At 40.5% G+C, this 17,830-nt stretch overlaps 1 protein-coding gene across 1 annotated transcript in view; it reads right to left on the bottom strand.

Moving 5' to 3' along the window:
• LOC104532276 (cytosolic phospholipase A2 epsilon) overlaps positions 1–15,397 on the bottom strand; it is a gene marked incomplete at its 5' end in the record, with an annotated part of 19,980 nt that extends 4,583 nt beyond the window's left edge. Inside the window, 17 exons of the mRNA XM_010177446.1 lie at positions 1–29; positions 816–982; positions 1,893–2,081; positions 3,160–3,267; positions 4,829–4,966; positions 5,403–5,517; positions 6,877–7,102; positions 7,395–7,531; positions 9,028–9,163; positions 10,400–10,437; positions 11,173–11,268; positions 11,393–11,562; positions 12,471–12,534; positions 12,953–12,995; positions 13,569–13,609; positions 14,292–14,420; positions 15,236–15,397. The exon at positions 1–29 is cut by the window's left edge and continues 173 nt beyond it. Of these exons, the coding sequence (XP_010175748.1) occupies positions 1–29; positions 816–982; positions 1,893–2,081; positions 3,160–3,267; positions 4,829–4,966; positions 5,403–5,517; positions 6,877–7,102; positions 7,395–7,531; positions 9,028–9,163; positions 10,400–10,437; positions 11,173–11,268; positions 11,393–11,562; positions 12,471–12,534; positions 12,953–12,995; positions 13,569–13,609; positions 14,292–14,420; positions 15,236–15,397 (1,988 nt within the window). The remainder of the gene's footprint in view (positions 30–815; positions 983–1,892; positions 2,082–3,159; positions 3,268–4,828; positions 4,967–5,402; positions 5,518–6,876; positions 7,103–7,394; positions 7,532–9,027; positions 9,164–10,399; positions 10,438–11,172; positions 11,269–11,392; positions 11,563–12,470; positions 12,535–12,952; positions 12,996–13,568; positions 13,610–14,291; positions 14,421–15,235) is intronic.
• Between the last annotated feature and the right edge of the window lie 2,433 nt (positions 15,398–17,830).

Consider the following 17,830-nt stretch of genomic DNA (forward strand, 5'->3'; position numbering starts at 1 on the left):
GCAAAGTATTCAGAGGCTTCTTTCAGGGGCTGGTTGCCACAATAGGAAAACAAAGCAAAAGAAAACATCAGAACATGTGAGAAGCACCTGGACTGAATTAGACCAAAACCCAATTTCACTGGGCATGTTTGTGGGGTAAAGGCTGAGTTCTGACAGATTATGGCACACACCTAACTTAGGTGTTGTAGACTGTATATGGAGCTAAGATCTGGAAGGCCAGAGTTAAATGGGATGGATCTGGGTCCACATGCCTGTCTTTGAAAATCAAGATCTGGAAGGCCAGAGTTAAATGGGATCTGGGTCCACATGCCTGTCTTTGAAAATCTACGTCCCACATTTGGGTATTAAAAATACTGCCTTTAGAGGACTTTTTATTTTGAATGTATTTAAATTTCCTAAATACAAACTGTACTTGCTTTTATTTGCATATCTGGCCTTCTGCATCAAACCCTTCTATTGTTATGATTGTATTGTCCCCAATGTACATTTTCCCGTGCATAAGAATATGTATAATTGGATTAAGAAGTCTTAGGCAATTTTTAAATACATTTAGCTTCATTCATTCAACATCTGACTGTCTTCAAATCAGTTAAAACATATTTACACATGAGAATGGGCAGATTCAGTTTACTAAACGCTTACTTACTGATGACACTTGTACTGTTCAATAAAGATATGTGACACTGGTAAACTATTAGCTTATTTACACTTCCAGATACTGGGGGGAAAAAAGTTTCTATGAGTAGAGGATCAGCCATTCTGGGAACTCAGTGATGAAACAAAAATATCATTAAAGAAGAATGTATGAGGCTCACCCTTGTCTGGGAACCTGAGCTGTAGTTGAAATGCAAAATGACGTCCACTTTCCTTTCTGGCCTCATAAGGGGTGGGTAACTGGTAGCAAAGGCAAACGCCGTATCAATCAGGATGAGGTAGTCTGTTGCTGCTGTCAGGTGGTTGGGCTGAGAGTCAAGCTCGCAGTCTAGAAAAGAAGCATTGTTTTTTCAGGGATGGTGCTTAATACAAGAGATGTGCTGAGGGAAGTCAATTGTTAACAAAAAGAGAATTCAGCTTTTCTTGGGTCATAGACCTACCTATATAGCTGATAGCTGCAGTTCAGTCATTTCTCAGTTCCTCATCTGACTTCCTCTTTTCACTATTTACTCTGCAATTTCCTTGGCTTTCCTCTAATTAAGAGAGATTAACTTGGGGCTCAGGAAAATAAAGTTAATTCCATCCCCTGTTTTTGCTTGTGACTCTAAGGTTGTTTTTTGTTTGCTTGGGTTTTTTTTTAATATGGAAAAAAAAAAATAACACCTCATTGTCTCAACATACTAGAGATTAAAGATGTTTTGTGCCTCTCACCAAACAGAGAACAGGCATACATCTAGTAAGATACACAGCCAAGGCAGGCACAACCCCTTGTGAATGTATAAAACCTGGTATTAGACTGAGCACTAATTCCCACACGATGTAACAGGCAATGCTGTTACAAAGGTTGTAGCTTACTTATGTGTAAAATGGTAGCATGAATCAGGGCTCTCTCACACATCCCTTGAGAACCAACTGGGCAAGAGACAGCATATGATGACACCAGTGCCATGCCACACGCATGAGGGCTGGCTGATGGGCACATCAGCCGATACACGCTGGTTGACTGATCAGGGTCTTTCTCATCTATCAGTTGCCAGCCTTCATGACATTTTTAAGGACTTATTTTTGAAGCCTCTCCTGTCTAGCTAGTTTCAGCTTTCAGTAACAAACAGTTTCAGATGCTATCAGAGGACGGGAACAGAACAAAAAGGCGGTCAGCTTGATAATCTTTTAAGCATTGTTTCACTTTCACAAGGATGGTTTAAAATGTAACTAAAGCCAGGGTGCTATTACTGTACCTTTCCATTTGGAAAACTTGCTCTCTAAGTAATTGTTGTTCATCTGGAAGCCCTTCAGGAAGTTTGGGATTTCTGAAGCTGCTGGACGTAACATGGCAACATCTCGGAAAATGTCTGCAAAGCTGTCAGTAGGACAAACCACTCGAGTATCCAGCACATTTGGTCTTGCAGGGAATAGGCTTTCATCATCTGCAGAAGAAAGAATAACAGTTCTTGTATGTGGTATTATTGTTGGGGTTAATCTGTGCAATCATAATTCGTTTTAATATGTTTGGCAAAACTGTGACTTCTTTCTCTTTTTTTTTCCAGGACCTCCACAAATCTCAGTTTTTCAGCTAGGCTTTGAAAAAATCCCTTTCTTCTTCTCAGGCCACGGTGGTAAAGGCCTTGTTTGTACTGTAATTAATCCATCTCATGTACTATATTTTCCTTTGCTTTTCTATCATTTTATCCACTACAATATCCTGCACTTATCCTGTCTTCCTTTGCTACTCCATGTTACAGTTTATCTCTCAGCCACACACATAAAAAAGCCACACAATCACAATTTCTTGGCCACACAAACATAATTAATGTTCCTTGCTAGCAAATGCAGGCTCCTTGTTTTAACAACCAGAAACTATCCCCTACAAGTGGAAGAAGATTAAATAAATCACCCTTTTTGCTACATTTCTCTTCCTTCTCATCTTTTTTCTCTGTAGTACGTCTGTCTTGTTTGTTTCTCCTTGAAATCCCACCCTGCAGATCTTTCTTAATTTAGTAGCATATTTTGCAAAACTCATCTTTAGGACTAGTTTGGAATGACTTCCAATAGTATTGAAGTTTGTATGTGCAAGTTGTAGACTCCAGAGAAGCAGAGATGGTGATTGCTCTTGTTTCAGTGAAGCCTCATGCCGAACCCCAATTTCCAAGAGAGGAACCGGAAGACTGGCCTCCAGCCTCTCCTAGTCCACAGGGATATTTTTCTCCAGTTTTACCCTTGTGCTCTGAAAGTGGCTTATATGAGGACCATTCTCTCTTATTTTTCTTGTGACAGGTCCCATGGATTCTTTTCTCACACAACTGAAACGATAGCCATACAGCAATACATGGCATGAATTTCCTACTGGTTTCCATGTGGATTTACAGGCAGCCCTGAAAAGGAAATTCTGAAATGGCTTTGGAAAATTCATTGGCAGAATAGCAGCACAGAGGATAAAAGAAAGCAAAAAAAGGAAAGAAAGAAAAGGAGACAATAATATGACATAATGGCATAAGAATAACCCACCTATGTCAGTAACTTTGTCTCGGGTCCATTTATGCCAGAAGTCCTCTGAATGAACAGATATATACCAAGCATCCATAAGATTCAAGGAAAATACGCTGCTCCAGATCCCTGTGGCATAGGATATATTTGACAGAAAATAAACCAGTAAAGGCCTGAAAGCATTTTCATTCATAATGACCTTTAGTACCTTCTGCATTCTCCAGCAAAATCTATTCATTATCTTAATGCAAAAATAAAAGGGAATGTATTTATGAATTGGTATATGAATCCATAATGTATACAGAGAATCTAATTTATTGAGATATATGAAGGGGGCTGGCAGTATTTTCAGTATAGCTGCCAACACATTCATTTTGGTTATGTGGCAAATAGCATTTTGTCAAGTACATCTTTAATACTTTCCACCTGTTCTCAACATTTCTTATTCTTTAGCTTCCCAGCATTTGTAATTCTAGAGGTTTTATTTATTTCTAGCATAGTTACAAGTATGCAGTTATCATGCAGAACTGTAAACGACAAAACATTCAGGATTCATAACTAATGTCCCTTAGAATGAGGAAGCTGACTTAAAAGTTTTGAAAATAGAAAGCATAAAGGTATGAGTCTTTTGATTTGTCTTCTGATTTTTGAGAGTTTAAGGCATATCTGGGCTACATCAGGTGATTGCCTGACCCAGCAACACCAGCCTGCAGTCAGAGGGATGGGCTTGGCTGCACAGGAAAGAGCTACAGGACCTATGTAGCTGGCTACACATAGGTCTCCCTGCTCTATTCAGGGGCTTGAGTGCCAAGGAATTTGCTGAAAACTTTTCAAATAACTGTGTCCCTAAGGTAAAACTCCCTGAATGAGGGGACTTTGGGTCATTGGCAGGGAACAGGGACACAAATGTCCTGGCATCGCTCTAGAGAAGGGAAGAAGAAGATGCCAAGGTGGGAAGTGTAGGAAGGGGCTTGGTGACCTGCTGGTGTTTCTGACCACAGAAGAGGAGACCTGGGTACCTTGTTTGCTATTGCAGCTGGAGACAGGGAGATTCCGACTGCTTCCTTACACCTCACCACTAGCTGTAGTGAAATCTCCATACAGACAAATAGTGTTAACTTCTCAAAAAACCCCTGAAACTTCCTTTCTGCAATTGGTGGAAGTAGGAAGAACAATGAGGCAAGAGATTTCTTTCGCAAAGGGAAAAAAAGATTTCCTTACTGCTTTTGCTGTTCTTATGCAAGAAGGAAAAAAGGTAAATTTTATGACCTATTTGCACTTCAAAATGGAAGTGTTATGCTGGAGGATTAATCAGGGTTAGCTGCAGCAGGAACATTGTAGATAAAAGGCTGTATTTTAGAGACTCAGGTTGCAGAACAGACTGGTGATTTAACTTAGTGTCAACATTACACAACTTCTGTTGCTTACAAAGACATAGAAGTATAGCGAAGGCCTCATGCCAGTGAGCATAACCACATACGAAATCAAATAAATCTCTTTAGCTGAATACAATTGCAGAGAAAATAAAAAATCCTGCAGATAGTGACCTGTTATCAGTTCTAATATTTTACCAAGTACTGCTCCTGGCAGATGAAAAATGTACTGACTAACTGCTTCATTTCAGAAGAGGGGTTTGCGCAGGAGTGGATTATATTATATTACATTACATTTCCAGAGAGCAACAAATCACCTTCCAAAAAGCAGATTCTGGATTCTGGGATTTTCTTCATCAGGCGACCCATGAAGAACTCACTACCAAAATCTTCTGCACGAATGAAGGCGCCGTATTTTGGGAATCCTACCTCGTATGGGGTGAATTCCACCCATTCTGAAAGAAAAAGCACAAGACAGACTGATTGCAGTGGGAGAGGCACAAATTAATTGAATAAAACATATGGTATTGGCCAGGTTAAGGCAAACTTGGTTTTGACTAATACATTTTGCAAACAGACATTTAATCACTGTACATTTCACGGTGTTGAACATGAAGAGAGAATTGTCCTGTTATGTCTAAATTTCTCTACAAACTTTAGATTTCTGAGGTAAATTAGCTGGTAATTTTGTGATAATGTCCTCCATCATCCTGCTTTTGATCCTGAATACAGCTGGATGTACCAAGACGTTCAAAAATTTAAATATTAAAATTGTACTCTTAGGTGGATTGGTCCTTTAGAGAATTTGCGCATTGAACTGATTTCCTTACCTAGTCCCAAATTGACCCCTATTGGGATTGAACATGAAGTGCAATTCTGGAGTAGTATTACCTCTAAAATCCTGGTCGCTGATTTTATCCTTCACGTTGAGGGAGAGGTAGATGGGCAGGGGGTTCTGACCCTGATTTAGTGCCTGCTGCTGATCTGTGAGTTTATGGGAGTCCTCCTGTTTTGAAGAAGGACAGTAGCTGAGGACAGTTAGATGACACAGTGAGCCTCCCACTTCATCTAAGCCTAGCTGCTGACAGAACAGTGGTTACCAGACTCCAGCTAGGATGTTTCCCACCAGTTTAGTTCAGAGAGGTGCTATCATCCCTATCTTTGACCCTGCCCAGTCCCAGAACTTCAGCACACAGATAGTCCCAAGTTAAGTTCCTATGCTGAAAAAAATCTGATATTTCAATGATAGAAAGAAATTATTGTTATTCACATTATTTATTTCAGAAAAATGTCTGGAAATATTTGAAAAGAACTTTTGGCATGAAATATGTAAATCAGAAAGAGTAAGCCCTGCCCTGACTGCCCAGAAAATAATCTCTTCCTCAGACCTGTGACAGAGCCAAGCCTCAGACAGAGTTAATGTTCAGTGAGCCTTGAGCCTTGCTGCTTCTGCTGTGGAGCATCTTGGACAGTCAGGCAGTGTGGAAAGGGCAGGACAGTTGGGGAGCTGTGCTAGGGCTTGGGAGGGTGCTGAGCTCCAATCCCTTGGAAGGAGAGGTGCAGGTCAGTCCAGGGGACAGGGCTGTGGCCCTGCAGGGACACTCACAGCTCCCTGCTGAGCCACCCCTAGGGAGTCTCTCGCACTGTGCTGTGCTCAGGCAGCAGAAATGTGGATTTGCATGGAGTTATTTGTATTACAAGGGGAATGATTTATCTTTCTTAAGTATAAATGGCCTATTGGGACAGAAATATTAATGAATACTAAAACAGAACCTGAACATGGCCTTTTAGTGGGAGAGTTTATAGGGTGACATAATCCCATTGACAACTCAGAGATACTGTCTTTGGGTTTGGGTTTGTGATTTTTCTTTACTTTGTCACACTGTGTAGCTCTTTTAAAAGAACAGCAGGATTTTCATTTAAATATTTACATGTGAATTAATTTTAAAGTTGTTCACACTCTAAGTTTCCTCTTGTTTATCTTTATTCCCACCCTTTCTGTACCAGGCATGATGTAAGATCTAAATAACACAGCCAACAAACACAAAGAATGATACCACCAAAGCACATGCTTTAGGCATCTATCTAGAAAACAAACGAACAAGCAAAAAAAAATCACTTTTCTGTAAGGGTGGTCAAACATTGGCATATGTTGCCCAGAGAAGTTGTGGAGTCTTCACCTGTAGAGATATTTAAAAGCCCATGGTTCAGGGCACCCAGCTCTACCTGACCCTGCTTGAGCAAAGCTGTTGGATGAGATGACCTCCAGAGGTCCCGTCCCTTCCAGTCTCAACCATTTTTTTATTTACTTACTTCTATTTTCACTAAATACGCAAATCTGAAGAGAAAGGTGCTGCTTTTGTACCTTTTCATGTAACATAGTTTCGATGATGAGTCCCCACAGATCTGTGAAACATATCTGATGCCCTTCTTGTTTCCTCTGGTACAACTCTTTCAAATAGTATTTCAGACGATTGGGGGCAAAACAAGCTAAGAACTTATTTTTGAGCACATGCTTTCGGGTATCATTGAGTGTTTCCTTAAGATCCTTTTGAGACCAATCAGGATCTTCATACAAGTTTGACATGGTCCTAAAAAAGAAAAGAAAATAAATACAAGGAAAATGTGAGTTCTGAAGCAGAGCTTTGGGAAGTTATTACGCTTTGATTTACATGAAAAGCACATGTGTGTATGGTACCATCCACATGTTTAATCAGGACTGAATTAATTCCAAATGCTAGCAAATACCCACCAAAGGAAACAAGAAAAAGCCACAGCAGAGAAAGAAAGTCCTTTCTTGATAGTAAAGATACAACTCCTCAGGTCACTTCTTGACATCACATATAGAAGATTCCTATGAAGACTTGCTTATCTTGGTCTTACCATGTTGTGCCAGATAAACCAGTGATGTACGAGACGCAGTCCAAGACATTCAGTTCCTGCACACTGAGAAGGTGAGCGTACATGGCCGTCAGAGCTCTGGTTCCACCACCTGTGGTCATGATTGCCACCACAGGTACCTGTTCAATCCCAAAATACATGCATTTAGTGACATGGTCTGAGAAGGGAGAGAGACATCGTTGATTAGAAAAGAGAAAGTTACAGAGCTGATGAAGTAATAAAGGTGCTGTATGCTACCAGGCTGCAAGGAGAAGAAAAACTTGAATTAATAATGGGGCACAGAAGGAGTAAGAACTACATTATGTTTCCTCTACCAAGCAGAGGACATTAGGACATGAAATCTGTCATCTCAAACATCGCATTTTCACTGCTCTGTTGCAAAACCAATAACACAGACCATCAAAAAACTAGAGGGAATGGTACCTCCTGCCATCTGAACCAGACTATTATCAGATGCAATAGACTGGAAAACATAGGTGCTGTCTCACAGTTTCCATGCGAGTAGCAACAACCTCTGTGCTACTGAAGTTTGCTAAAGCTGATTTCTACTGGTGTATAGTTATTTCGCAGGCCATACTAGATGTATCAAGACTGATGGGTTTAAGAGCACAAACCAGTTCAGATCCCCTGCAACAAGAGGCTCGTGACACCATCCCCTTTCACAGTTGCTGAAGGGAAAGAAAAACTATTCTTTACCTACCACGTATGTACAAACAATAGCAGGTATGCAAGTGAGCTGCAACTACTTCCTTCCGTGATGATACAGAAATCCAGGGTCTGGTAGTCTTAGAAGAAGGATTATTCCATAAATTTTAATTAGCTCCATTAACAGTAAAGATAGATAGAAGGCAATGGGGTGAGTTTCTATCTTGTGCAAATCATCGGGAGACTCTAGGGAGATTGTTCTGCACACGGGTGCCTGTGCATCTGAGGGGAAGGAAATGGCCCACAGCTTAGTGCTGGCATTTAAAGGCAAGGACTTGTGTATGAAAGGTCCAGCTGTGCAAAAAACCTGGTGCGCTCAGTTTAGGGCAAAACGAGGAAGATTTTTCATCTCTGCATCTAAATTCAGGTTTCACACTGCAGTTGTGGGAGTATAATTAAAAAAGAGAAACCTGATTTTTGTCCTACCTTGGATCCTCTGTTATCATTCCCATTTGCCAAGCAAGTGCATGCTCTAGCTGCAGCAGATGAAGTCAGACTGGCAGCATCCTGTGCTCACACAATGGGAGTGGAGCCTAAATGCTGGCACAAAAGGCACAACAAAATAAAGTCCAGTTTGAACCATGGGGGAAAGAAGTGCTGAATCAATGGTTTAGATCTGGCTGAGATGACTGTGAGGCCTAAAAGAAGCTTTAGCTTTGGTCCTGAGAGCACCTAACCTTTCTCTGCATTGTTGTGCAGGCTGCTACTCAACACAAAGCTCAATCCTGTAGCAACAGGGCTATGGGTTTTTATTAATGTTCCCCGTGAGTGCTCATTTTTCCCTAGAATAGAGAAAATAAGTCAGACATAGCTTGCACAAAAAAGTTTACACTGTTTCCAGGAAAATGAGAATTGCTACATTTTGACACTCAGCTGTGGAAAAAGCAGAGAATAATGATGTCTCAGATACCTCATCCTCCTGCAAGTCCTCCTCCAGCTGAAGAATGTCCTTCAGAGCGGCCGCAACCACCTTCTTCCTCTTGCGAATGAAATCCTGTTCCTGGACACACAAGTCAAACCCCAGGCGTACGTCTAGGTCTTCCTGGCTGGAACAGAGGATCAGGTATCTCACATCACATTTATAGTCAGCATTTTAATTGCTTCTACTTAATAAATAGATGTGCCTTCACCATTTAGGATCATATAAAGCAAAGCAGGAAGAGATGAGATGAAATGTTTTAGTTTGTTCCTGGAGAACAACAGTACATTTTCCTTTGGACTGACAGGGTTGTGGGGTTTTTTTGGTTTGGTTTGGTTTGGTTTTTTTTCTCCTTGATGAAGATGCCTGAAATGAAATATAGCTACAAATGACAGAATTGTTCCCTTTCAGACACAAAGCCAAAAGCCTGCAGAGGGCAATGTTTTGAAGGTGGCTTTTAAACGCACCTTCAAAAGTGGAGCAAACTTCCACTGATACCTGCAAATCGTGTACTGAATTTGTGGACTTTCATGTTTGGATGCTTTTTTGTGTGTGTGGGTGTATATAGTAATTTATGGCTATTTATAAGCACTACAGTTGCAGTTTGGAAGCTGCTGTGAAAATATTTCTTGGATGTGGTAAGGAAGAAGTTTTTAAAAGAAGGCTGTAAACTCTGTGTGTATCTCATAGCATATTTACTGAAAATAAACAGCACAATAGAAGATGAACCTCCTTTTGTAAGGGGAGAGAACTTCCTATGCAATGTGACATATTCATCTTACAAATTTTATTAAGGCCTTAACCATATCTCAAAATGCACAATACATTGCATTGGTTTAGAAATAAACAATCATCTGGTTGAGTTAATTTGCATTTGTCTCTTTGAGTAGACATAAAAAACAAATGCAAGTACATTTATTATTTCTTTTTTTTCATATCCTAGAGTGACCAGGCAATCTGACTTTAGTCTTCTTTTTTTCCCCTGAAAGTTTTCTTTCAATTAGTTTTGAAATGCTGCTTTTATTTAAAATCTGCATTTGGCAATAATTTAAGGAGGCATCAAAGAGTGTCTACAGTGGCCTTTAGCACATAATTTTGATTGCAGCAAAATATCAATAGAATATTGGGATGTTCTTTATAAAACTTTTTCTTAACTCACTGTATAGTCCCATTACATAAACTCACAGTAACTGAAAATCTCTGTATTGTGTACCAAGTCCGTTTTATTTTATAGTCTGAGATGAGGATGAGCCAGCATTCAGGATGCAGGCAGTAAGAAAGGGATAGGAACTTGATTGACAACTATCCAAATTCAAAGAACCAAGGGAGAAAACACAGAAGGAAGATAAAGAAGATATCTTACCATTTTTTCACCCTAAGGTGCAAATCAAATTTTCTGTGCTGAAAATTAAAAAGGTAAAATTGAAAAATGTGATATTTTGTTTAAAACAGTCCTTTTCTTCCACTCAGAATGAGACATAGCTCTTTTGGGTCAACATTTCATCTATAAAGCTCTGAATTTCAGTACACTGAGATCGGGAGATAGACTCTCCTCTCAATGTTTAATTAGTATCTAGAGATGTGCAACAATTAATAACTTAAGACTCGGTTATTGTCATCTGCAGTTTGCACGTTGTCTCTGTTGTGAAATGCAGGTGTAGCTTGCACTGGAGCTACTTAGCTACAGAAATAAATAGCAGAAGAGCTGCAGTGCTACACCTCATCTCCCTGGAAGGGTCGACCATTAAACACAGGTCTTGAAAATAAAGTTTCTCACACAACAATGAGAGATACAAGGGGAAACCAAAGAGGCTGAGCACCCCATAAGTGTGGCAGGCTACAGCCTCACCCCTCTGTCCCAGTGGCACCCAGTGACCTCCAGCCTGCCTAAGGACTTGGACAATATGATGAGCATGACCAACAGCTTAGACATTTGTCTTCTTCCCTCTTCTCCCCTGAATTTCCCTTTTGCTCCATCCAAATTGTTTCCTTCATTATGCATCACCCTAGATTCAAGGGAGGCTGGAAAACAACTGGCTCTGTACCAAGAGAAGTGGTCTTTTGTCTCTGCTTCTTGGGAACAAGACACAATTTTTAAAAGCTTGCAAAGGATTCCCGTGGCCAGCAGACACTTACCTCACCGACCACTTCCCGCTCAGAGGGGAGCGACTTCAGAGGGAGAGTCAGGGGGACACTGCTGCTCCTTTTTGCTCCACATGACATGCAAACACACTGAAACGGAGCACGGAGTGCCTTTTGGTTAAGACAGAAATGTTCTCCTCTTGCTGCCTACTCACACATAAAGGTCAGATCACAGGACTGTCTGTGTTGTCTACCATGTTCTGGGGTAACGTACAAAGGTGGGAAGCCTCCTCTTCTTTGCGAGTACAACATCCAGAGAGGGTTGCTTGTATCTGGCATAGTGGAAGAAAGTGGGATCTGGGAGAGGGAAGCGGCAGTCACAGCTCACTGAAACTCTCTGCATTTCTTCAAAGGATCCTCTCACTGTAAATGTTAGCTGATTCTCTAAAACAGTGAGATAAAATGCACACAAAAAGTTACTTCTAATTGCAAAAAAACAGGAGAGGGAAAAAAGAAGCAAAAGGTAACCTTGAACAAACCCCTCCTCCTCTTCTTTTGTGTTTGGAAAGCTGTCTTCTGAAAGTGATCCAAGACCCAAACATTACAGGGGGTTGTATCTTTATAATGGGCTGAACAAGAAGCCGAATGGACATGTGATGTGAATGGTACTGAATTTTAGATTGCTGCATTTCTATTGCTGTTGCATCATGACACAGTGAATGCAATCAGGTACTTTGCATTGTAAATTATACTCATCCATCATCATCATAATGAGCAACAGAACTTCTCAGTCTGCTAAAATAAGATCTGACTCTGCAGCAGTTGACCCTATTTATATGAAGAGATCAGCTAATCCTGCCAGAGTGTTATGCATGCTCTGAGATTGCCTACCAGATACAGCCCTTCAGGGAATGTGGGCAGAGGAACTTCTAGATTCTGGATCTTGATCAGGGTCAGGCAGGAGTCAACTGCTGAGCACTAACCCCTGTAAAAAATGAGGTGTTTCTATGCATATACAGAAGCTGAACTGTCAGAGATCCTGAAGAAAGTTAAGGCCATGGACTATTGCGCCTGAGGAAGTAAGCTTCTTCAGGATTTAGCAGTACTACAGCAGAGGCATACCTTCTGTACAAGCATCTGATGTTGTTTCTAGTGTGGCACAAGGCTCCCCATGAAGTCAAAGTCCTGAACCTACACCTGCTGCAGAATGAGTGGCATTCCCTACTGCAAAGTTTTTACAGATCGCCTTAGATGTGGTCAATTAAAGCCTTAGTTTTTGAGTGATGCAATTTCTAGGTATTATTAGAGAGGGTAAAATCACTGATACTCAGTTAAAGAATTAATAAGCTTACCTGAAAAATGCTTCTTTTTCATCTTGCTGTCCAAGTGAACTTCCAAGCAGGCTACTTCACGACACTAGAATAGATGTGACAGGGACAGAGAATTAGATTACTCATCCAGCCATCTCACCACCAGTGTTGGCAGATGTTAGAAGGGCCATTGTAAGAAGGGTCACTGCCTGAATGTGGGGGCCAACTGTGTTGGAGGCCTCTGCCAGAACCATTGAAAGTGAGAACTAACTTCATTGTCATGTGGAAAGATGGTGCTATGCTAAACAGATTGTAATTTTCAATGGATGCAGGCAAAACAAGGGAAAATGAGAACAGTCTGAAGGCTCCTCTAAGATCATGCTGGCATCCTCAAAGACAAAGCTCCTAAGAGAGAAAGTATCCCTAAAGGATGAAGACTTGCAAAGTTTCCCTCACTGCCATCATAGTTAGGAATGACAAGGAATGTCGTGAGATGTAAGAGAACAAAACAAATAATATTTTACCACTATTGCTCCATTTGTGATGATGGTTTCAGGAGGACCCCGGCTAGAAAACAAGAACAAGTAATATGTATTTTATAAACAATATAATCTGGATACTGTCCTGAACAGGACATATTTATCTCTCTTCATTTTTCAAAATTTTCTCCTCCTTCCTATTGTTTGTAGAGGCGTGCTCCCTTTCACTAGATGCCACATAACTATCTAGCAGAAATTATTCAATTGCAATAAAGCACCTGGAAAGTGCTTGTAACAACCTTAATAACACAGATGTGTCTCACATTGGGTAGCAACACTCTCTTCAGCCATGAGCTGCCCACAGAATCCTCTCCAGAAAATCTATGGATTTACTGCAGTGGGATTTACGAGCCTCAGAAAACCAACTCTGAACTATATAAGTAATATATAAATTTTAAGAGAAGGTCACAGAATTAAAAATTCTGAACTTATTTTCCACATCATGGCATTTTCCTTTCTTACAATGATTTGCTGAGGCACACATTAAGTTTAGAAAAAGGGTGAATCTGGCTATTTAGAAGATACTGAGTGTACAGAAGTTTTCCCTGCATTAATGCACCACTCCAAGCTGCTGCTCCCATAATAAAGGGGTTTTACTCACATGCTCTCCAACACAAACTCAACTTCCAGCTCCTCCCTCATCTGAAAAAAAAAACCAAACAAAAAAACCCAGTCTGAATTAGCATGTGCAGCTGAATTAGCATGTGCAGAGGTTTCCAGTAACCTTCTTTTTTTGAAAGCACAGTTCCCTTTACACTTTAATAAGTAACAATATTCTGTTTCATGCTTCCTATTGTCAGCATTAGGGGACAGAAGGAGCTTTTTCTTCCCCAAGGAAAATGAGATCTCAATTGTACTAGCTGAACAAAGAGGTTTTGGTGCTTACAAGTCTCCCTAGTAAACCTTTATTTTTAACACTTTTTTTTCCCTGCCAGCTTCCATGTGCTGAACACAATATGCTAAGACTTAGTGTTTAGCAAAATATTGTGGAAACAGGGTGTTTCCCTGTCCTTGTATCATTTTCTTTTTAGAATCTTTGTGAGGATTAGACAAACTCTGTTTTTTTCTGTCAGATTATTAAAAGTGCAAAGCTTCTCTGAAATTGCCTCTGTGCTGGGGTTTAAGAATTTGGCCATAATCAGTGTCAGAGGAAACCAACAGGAATTTGAGAAGGCCATCCATTTTGTCACTGATCAAAATTTTAATAAATTTTGTTACATTTTTACTACCAAGCTGGTCCTGGTGGTAAGAGACAGCACACCTCTTTAATCAGATGGGAGAGAATGGACGTCAAGACATATTGAATGTCTGACTGAGCTCTTACCTGTGGATTTAGTGCGAATGCCATAAACAGTCTCTCCCCAAAGGGGATTTTAGCTACATCAAAAAGCACAATTGCATGGTCATCATCATGAATTATGTCATCATCAGAAACAGTAATTTCCAGAATATTCTGGGAAAAGAAACGAAAAATGTCTAATTTGTTAGCATGTACTCAGGAAGTATGACATTGTGCAGCTTTTTCAGGTTCAGTGCCTACTTTACAGAGAGGAAATAGAAAAGTATGGATGACAAAGTGCCACAAGGAAGAGTAAGAAAATGAGTGTCAACTCCTTTATAAGAAACAGTTTCTAGTCTTGTCAATTAAGGCAGAACTAAGATTTCTCTTAGGTCACCTTTTATGCTTTTAAGTAGCTCTCACTAAAAATGCAATATTTTAGGAAGGAATATGGATAGCTAGAAGTCCTATATTGCCCCTTATGAACAGTGGCAATAGAGGTAACTTCATATCAATAACCACATTTCTATGTCTTTGGGCTTTTCACTTTCAGCTATCTGCACATAGGTATTTAAGCGCAGTGTAATTATCAGCAGCAAACTGAGTAAAGATCTTCACCATACTAGAATCTAGCAGTTTCCTGGCACTGTTATGCTATTTTTTAATGTCCTCTCATGGAAAGATATGTTTTTTCTGTTATCATGATGCTTTATATTTTAATTTCATAGCTTCTCTGTGATGTTACCCTGTCATTGGTCCCATCAGCCTTCTCCAAGGAGGTCAAGCTCACATTACCCATGCATAAATAGTAACTATCTGTTAGAAGAGAAGTGGATTCCAGCAAAAGTCAAAATTGTTTTTCTCCAACTTGCTAGGTGAATTTTAAGTAGACTCAGAAAGACATTAGAAGACATGACATCCTGTTTTGGCCTAAACTGAAAGGAGCTGCACAGAGATGAGATGAAGAAGAGAGTTTTTGGTTTGTGTACCTTGACTTGTCTCTGTATCCGGAAGTAGAAAGTTTCATTCCACACAGGATTTCTGCAGTTTTTGATGGTTTTGGTGTGGAATTTTTCATCTGAAGCAGTTGGCAACCAGAGGCTCACATAGCAATCAGATTGGCTTACTATAGAAACACAGGCACAAAATATCTGGCAGTGGAAGCACAACACAAAAAGTGGAGGCATGGAAATTCTATGTAGCTGTAGCTTGAAAATGGATGAGAGATAGACAGTTCTTTCTGATATACTTCAGCCAGATCAGGAAGATAGAAATCACACAGCTGGATAAAATGAATTAGTTGTTCATCAAAGCACTATATTTGATAAGCAGTGTGTTCAAATAACTATGCACAATCCTACAGGTTTTAAAAAAATACAGTCCTAGCCAGTGGATAGAACAGTATGTATAGTCAGGATTCTCACACCATCCCTTATCAACATTTTTTTCAGCTCTCTGCACATTTGGCATGAACAGAAACTGAGACCAATGCAGCAGAGAATGAGCCTCAGACCCTGAGAGAGATTCAGCGTAAATTGTCTTTAGGGCGCTTTAGCTTTGTGAGAAATCTTAAAAGAATCAGGTTTGAGTCTGGTTCAAATAATAAATGTCTGGCATACCTGGTTATTAACCCTTCATGTTGGAAAATTAATTATTCCAGCTACCTAGCGCATTGTGCCCTTAGGTGGGGTAGGAAGGGAGAGGCCTACCAGCAGGTCTAATTGCTTCTTCAGGAGATCAATAGCTAGCTGGAGCCTTTTTCTAGTATTTTGCTGATGCCTGAAAGACCTGGAAGCTATTTCCTACTCCACATCTCTTGCCAGGGAAAATGAAGAGGCAGAAAAGATCTAGATCTTGCCAATGAAGAGAGCAAGTCTGCACTTACTATAAAGGATCATCTGCCATAGATCATGAACCAAGCAAACACCAAAGAGATTCTCAGACCTTGGTCAGGAACTTTGCCAGAGGCAACTGGAAGGGCTGATCCATCCTGTTGTGTAAACACAGGCTTTGGTGAGAAAAGAGAAGGGGAGAAGGTTGGTCCTGAGGCAGTCAGTAGAGATAACCGCCTTATGAGTAGAGAGACAAACACTTACTATCTGTAAGCATGGCACAGGTCTTGAGTCAGTTCCTCAGGGTTAAAAGAGAGTTCATTCTGATATCTTTACTCAGGATGTCAGATATATTGCTTTGGGTTATTTTGCCTAAATATAAGATGTTGCCTGAAATCCAGAGGCCTGGTGACTGGGAGATCTCTGGAGGACAATGCCTGTCAGGCAGAGATATTTCCAGGTAACTCCACACTGAATCTGAAGGAATTTCTTAACACTGCTGGGAGTTTTCCCTCACAAAAGATGTAGGCTGTCTTTCTGGCTTTGAAATTATTTCCACGGGCAATGTTTCAGCAGCTCAGATTTTTACATAATCGAAGTGACAGGATAATGCATTGACTTTAGCAATTACCAGTGTAAGATTCAGTTTACAACGTGTGGTAGGGCTGTGATGACTGATCTGTCTAATAACTGAAACATCTCCCCTCACTGTGCTGTCTGACGGCCTGCCGAGCTGTGACTTACTCATCCTGATAACTGGTAGCACTGGCTCTGATCTACAGAATTTCTCAAGAGCACATAGGAAGCCTGTACAAAAGCCAAGAACCAAATGTGGCTTCAGGCCATTTAGACCATCCCTCCTCTCATTAACACACATATCACTGCAGATCTCGAGTGTTCTGAAAACGTGAGTCCAGCGTTCCCAAAATCACCACCGTGGCTCAGATGGGAAGTATTTCAGAAATGGCAAACTGATCTGAGACATAATTCTTTCCTTTTTGGTTTCTGGCCACTGTAGGGTGCAGGAAGGACACATTTCTATATTTTTGCTCTAGTTGCAAAGGCCAATTATTTTCTTTTCCTTTCTTTTTCTTCTAAATGAAAACCAAGATGCTCCATCCTTTTTTAAATTCCATCTTTCAACCACATAGTGTATAACACAAGACTCACAACAGAAATGAGAAAGCTGGCAGTGCTAAAACTGAGCCAAGCACAAACGAACAGCCACAGCATTTATGGATGTCTTTTGTTACTCTTTTATCTGGAATTTACTAATTTGCTGCAGTGTTTTCTTTGACAAAACATTTTGATGAGACTGCTTTCTAAAATTATTTTTCCATATGCATGTTGCTTTAATAAATATTTACTTAAAATAAGCTATTGGCAATTCTTTGTCAAGCTGATGAACTACAGGCTTGATAAACAGACAGTGAAGTGGGTTAGAAACAAGCACAAAGGACTGTGATCAGCAGTCCAGCTGGAGGCCAGTCACTAGTCCTGTACCCCAGGAGCTGATACTGGGGCCAATGCTGTTTAACAACTTTATTAACAATGTGGGTGATGGGACAGAGTGCACCTTCAGCAAGTTTGCAGGTGGTACAACACTGGGAGGAATGGTTGACACATCAGATGGCTGTGCTGCCATTCAGAGGAACCTGAACAGGCTGGAGAACTGGGCCAACATGAGCTTCATGAAGTTCAGCAAGGGAAATACAAAGTCCCGTGGTCAACAGCTCAAAGTCCGAGTGGAAA

This window comes from Antrostomus carolinensis, unplaced genomic scaffold (assembly GCF_000700745.2).
Source record: "Antrostomus carolinensis isolate BGI_N321 unplaced genomic scaffold, ASM70074v2 scaffold24021, whole genome shotgun sequence".
NCBI classification, from domain to species: domain Eukaryota; kingdom Metazoa; phylum Chordata; class Aves; order Caprimulgiformes; family Caprimulgidae; genus Antrostomus; species Antrostomus carolinensis.